This window comes from Orbicella faveolata, unplaced genomic scaffold (genome assembly GCF_042242905.1).
Source record: "Orbicella faveolata isolate gen_17 unplaced genomic scaffold, um_ofav_v1 contig_26, whole genome shotgun sequence".
NCBI classification, from domain to species: domain Eukaryota; kingdom Metazoa; phylum Cnidaria; class Anthozoa; order Scleractinia; family Merulinidae; genus Orbicella; species Orbicella faveolata.
Genome location: NW_028301554.1, coordinates 16,017,501 through 16,022,500, shown reverse-complemented (window position 1 = coordinate 16,022,500; position 5,000 = coordinate 16,017,501). Strand labels below are relative to the sequence as shown.

Here is a 5,000-nt window from a genome sequence, read left to right as displayed (position 1 = left end):
TTTATTTCCGAGTACGTATATATTCAGTCGTTCTTAGCCACCATTTTGCCAGGACAAAGTATATGTATATATTTAGTTTGTTACACAAAAAACAGTTTACTTGTAAAAGCCTTTGTGTTTTTTTGTTATATCTTTACATACTTATAAAAAATTGTAGAGGGTAACCGAAAATGAAAAAGAAAAGGTGTCCTGCATAGCAGTCTTTCAAATTTCCTTTTAGCTAACAGGCAGTCGTACAGAGGCTTGGGGCGAAAGCAACCAAAAAATTAGGAGCAGGGGGAGGAACTTATTTAGCCGGCCTTTTGTATGTATTTGTATATTTACTCGTAAAACTCTTTGTCGTTGTCGTATGAAAAAAATGTACAGGAAAATTGCAAATGAAAAGAATAGGGTTTAGTGATAAAGGGTCAGCTCGAATCAAGGAATGAGCTGAAACTAACATAGTTCACTTGACAATTGTATGTCGGGCTTAAAAGTGGACAACGTTAAAAATTATACAATACTAGTTTTATTAACACCATAGGTAAATGACATTAGTCACTGTTATGGAAAATCATATTTTAGAGTCAGCTTTGTATAAAGCAATGATTATGCATACATTCCTGGGAACAGCAAAAAATGATTTGGAACAAACGTTCTAAGTGTAGTGTTCATTCCGTGCAATGGGGTATAAATAAAACGTTCTGGAAGAAAAGACACCTTATTTTATACCAGTGATGACAAGCACAAAAGTCATATGGGTACCCAGGTTAAAAATATTTGAATAACTCTATTAATTAATACCAGCTCTAATTTAAAGGAAAAAGTTATGAGAATAAAATAAAAGTTGTCTGTACATGCCTTCACTGTTTAGACTGAGAGTCCTAAAGCTTTTTTAGCATGTATTCGAATACCTTGTGACGATAAGCCCGCCACCCACCCCACCCCGCGCCGTATTGTTTTCACTCAGCGGCTGGTCAGCGGTCACGTTCATGAGGTAAACATGGCGATCACTTCCTGATCACCTTCCTTGTCGATCAGAAAATCAAAATACCAGCGAGGTATTGCCTCGAAGATGAAGCAGTTATGTTATTTGATTCGTACTTCACATTCGAGTCGAAGCTTAGGTGGCACAGGTTAATTCTTACGGTGGAATCGACGAGGGGAATTCGAACACTAGTTGTAGTGTTTGAATTGTTGGAAGAAATGGTCGCATGGGGATGTAGGAATGGTAAGTTTAACGAACAATTTCAAATTTTGCCGCTGGAATTGGAGGTAAAGTTCATTTGAATGCTTTCGTATGTATTTCTGACGGTTTTAGATCTACCTGCTCGATTTATATCTGCTACGCTTCATGTTGAAGAGTCCCTCAAAATGGACGGCCAAACTTGGAGATTGCCAAAAATTAGGTAAGTTCACGGAGTTATAAAGTTTTAGTAAAGGTCGGGCCGCAAAGTTTTTTTCTGTAGTTACCTTTTCTATGGCACCTACTTCCTAGCTATGAATTTGAATTTGATCGGTTTTCGCGTGTGTGACTTAAGCGAACCGATAAGGTGTCACTAAAGTCTTCCTGTTTTCTTGATTGAAAGGTGATGTTCACGAAAGTCGCCTAGATGGATAAGATAGAGTTAATATACATGGCTGTGGTATTTGTTTTTTGCTGAGTCCCGTAGTTTTTTGTAAATTGTCCTCCAAAGTTGTCTCAGATTTAAGTCTTAAAAAGTGTCACGACAGGCCTTCGCTTGATTGAAATTTAATTTCCGTAAAACTCTGAAAAATAAAGAGATCCGATCAAACGGATTGTGGTTTTAGTATAGGTACATGAATGTCTTACAACACACAAAAAATGAGCTAAATCTGTGTCTCAAGCAAAATCGACCGGACCGCTCTTACAGAGACACTCTCTTAACACTTCAACAACAGAAATAGCAGTAATGGCGGCCATTTCGAAATGAACCGGTGAGACTGTGTTCCAAGGGATGGACCTACTGCCGCGTAAATCACACAGAAAGGTTGTAAATCTATCCCTATTGACTTGTAGTGAGGTTCAAAAGTGTTTTCTGGGGAAAAGTCGGTTTGTACGAGGATTTTTAACCCGTGCTTATGTAACCGTACTGTTAGTGAAAATATTTCGAGTTACATCTTGCCTTCATTTTACTTTTTGATAGTACAATACGGTGGCGTGTTCGGCTATTTGGAAGAAAGTCTCTGAAAACGGTGTCCAACTGGAGCTTCCCAGAAGCAATACACCCACTGAAAATGACAACAGGTAAGGGTTTTAGCACATTTGACATTTATTCACTAAATATCGATACCGTCTGATAGATTTATGTAAACTGGGAAACTAGACTCGTGGTCCATGGACCGGGTCCTTGATGGACTCCCTGTTTTTCTTACCACCAAAAATACATTGTACCTGTCGCGGACTGTCAAGCTGTTTTAGTGTTTTCAGTGGTGGAGTCAATTGGTCAGTTTACTTTTACTGTTATTATTATTATTTTTACTATCTATTTTATTTTATTCAGAGGGCCACGAGTTTATCAGTTTTATTACTGTCAAGTGTTACCCTTCTTGAATTAAGTCTGACAAATACTTACTACTAATACTACAGTAGTATTAATTGCTGACTTATGTCATGGTTTTTTTATCGGTACCCACAAGCACAAATCCCACACTTATGACATGGTCGAAGAAGGTAAACACTGTTTTAAAATTAAATTACATTCTTTTCTTTAGTGTTGTCATACCTTGAAAATTAAAAATTACTTAGGGTGCATTCAAGACCTGGGCTAGATAAATGACCCACCCTGAATTCACGTTTTAAGAGAAAGAAGGAAGAAAGGAAAACTACTTGTTGTCAGGGATCAAGTGTTGAAAGCGCAATTACGGCCATGTTTTTTGATGAAACCTGTCCCATGGCCTTCTTAGTTTTCGTGTTACTTTTCAGGATGCATGTGACAGCATTTGCTGGGAATGTCTCAAGGATGCACAAAATGTTTAACACCATTCCAAATAAAGACATCAACATCTCCCTCCCAGGCATCAGTGGTTGTTATTATTGGAGGCCATTTGACACTGTTTGAGACAGGTGAGAGACATTTTAACAACATCCCGGAATGTTGCATGGACTCTTGTGCCTCCATGATTTACACCTTGCACTTTCCAAGAAAGCAAAAAAAAAAAAAAAAAGAAAGGAAAAAAAATTCATGGCATCAATGAAAAGTTCATTAGCATGAAAGTGTGATCAAGTTATCCTAAAAACAATCATTACCATTTGGTACCTCTTTAACATCATCACCAAAAACATTTGTAGTGATTTTAATTTAAATTATATTTTAATTAATTTTAATTACACTTTTATGTTGTTTTTGAAAAGAGAAAGGAAAAACATTTTGGGGGTCCATGGACCTGGTTCATACAGTGCATGGGTCAGGTGCATATTGACTCGAGGTCTAGATTTTGTCATTTCCCATGCAAGCACTTACACTGTATAGCAGTATGTAGCACTATTGTGCTACCTGTGCCTACAGCAGTAATAGTTTGAAACCTTCTTTAATTGCCCTAACAGTTGCTTACACTTGTGGAAAAGCTACTACTTCAGCTACTACCTTCAAATTCTTGATCATGTTGAGAATTGTTCTAGGGAAAAACTGATCCACAATGGTGAGTGATTGTCTTATTAAGAAAACAAACCTTACAATTTTAAAAGCAATCTGCTATTACTAAATAATTTACACTGTATGGTGAAAAATTAGTAAATAACACTTACAGACATAAGGAATGACTATTATAAGCTATAGATGCTGACAACTTCGAATCAAAACAAGGTGCCACTGTTTTACCCATGTCTACTCATATTCATGTGTACTCATGGCTAGGCTTAAAAGCTATGCCTGGATGTTCAATAAGCACCTCTTGAGAGGCGATGACTATATCATGAGATGACTATATCGCGATGTAAAAAAGGATTAATTTCATTTTTTTTTTACACTGAACATGCTCATGACACTGAGCTCTTTGTACCAGATTATTTTCATAGGATCTACCTTGTACGTTTTATACGATGGGCCTTAATGCTATATGTGGCTTGAAATGTGTTTTTATCAACATTTCCCTGTTTTGGGTCTTATCCGCTATTGCTATCAGCTTTAGCGGGCACGTTGTAGTAAGAGCGTGACTCATCATGCTTGTCCAAGTCACAATATGGTACATCCCTCGTCATGATCACCTCCAGTCGGTCAATCAGCTCCGAGAAACTGGGACGAGAAGATGGATTCTCCCTCCAACATTCGCACATCAATTCATATCTATTATTGGTGAAGACAGGTTAAAAGATGGAAATTAATGCAAATGGTTTTGTACAGCGCGTTAAACCACATTGAGATGGTCCCCTCTGGTCTGGTAGTACTTTCTTTGGAGTTTGGACTAAAATTTAGGACAATAAGCTCTTGTAAGTAACATTACGCGAGGAATCCTGTAAATATTTTCAAATGTAATCTTCATAACAGTCAAAAGTCTCACTAAAACAGCAATTTCAGTTAAAAAAAAAACGGTAAAGCACCCTTTAAAAACATGGTTGCCATAGAAAGAGTTAGAAACGAAAAGGCTTGGAATGTTCAGCGACACTTCTCTTCGCAGTTCATTCGACCGCACACGGGAGAATTTTGCTATTGAGAATATTGAGAAGCGGATAACAGTTGGGGTAGCAGGGCTTTTTTTCCAAATGTGTTCTTTACGATAATTTAATGAAAGCAACAACCTCCATTCCTTTGTCTTTGTAATCTATAAAAGATCCAACGAAGCACGTGATTGGCTAATAAAACCCGCACATGTTGTTCAGTTTCTCTGTGAGCCATCTCGGGATCGCAAAGACGTGAAGGTTCCTTAGTCAGTTACTCACACTTCATCACAGCACATGTCTGGCCTTTCCATGCGATAACCAGCCTTCAAACGTCTACACAGCTCTGAATTGGTCAGTGTGGGATATGGGACCCCTCCTGAATTACATCACAAAAATTAGA

The 5,000-nt window shown here is 37.7% G+C and overlaps 2 protein-coding genes and 1 long non-coding RNA gene across 4 annotated transcripts in view; 1 reads left to right on the top strand and 2 right to left on the bottom strand.

Annotated features, from left to right (window-relative positions):
* The window catches only part of LOC110064411 (uncharacterized), a 237,601-nt gene that overhangs the window by 79,602 nt on the left and 152,999 nt on the right, over nt 1–5,000 (bottom strand). The window lies entirely within an intron of this gene.
* The window catches only part of LOC149108305 (uncharacterized), a 15,206-nt gene continuing 11,037 nt past the window's right edge, over nt 832–5,000 (top strand). The window contains exons 1-5 of one of the 2 annotated variants that reach the window (XM_089296250.1): nt 832–1,210; nt 1,301–1,388; nt 2,148–2,248; nt 2,927–3,067; nt 3,548–3,642. In XM_089296250.1, the coding sequence (XP_089152376.1) occupies nt 1,066–1,210; nt 1,301–1,388; nt 2,148–2,248; nt 2,927–2,937 (345 nt within the window). In that variant the 5' untranslated portion in view covers nt 832–1,065 and the 3' untranslated portion in view covers nt 2,938–3,067; nt 3,548–3,642. The remainder of the gene's footprint in view (nt 1,211–1,300; nt 1,389–2,147; nt 2,249–2,926; nt 3,068–3,547; nt 3,643–5,000) is intronic. The other variant, XM_089296251.1, reaches the window with a different exon arrangement.
* LOC110045827 (platelet-derived growth factor receptor alpha-like) overlaps nt 3,516–5,000 on the bottom strand; it is a 12,901-nt gene continuing 11,416 nt past the window's right edge. Inside the window, exons 10-11 of the mRNA XM_089296101.1 lie at nt 4,880–4,976; nt 3,516–4,286 (exon numbers count right to left, since the gene is read on the bottom strand). Of these exons, the coding sequence (XP_089152227.1) occupies nt 4,106–4,286; nt 4,880–4,976 (278 nt within the window). The 3' untranslated portion in view covers nt 3,516–4,105. The remainder of the gene's footprint in view (nt 4,287–4,879; nt 4,977–5,000) is intronic.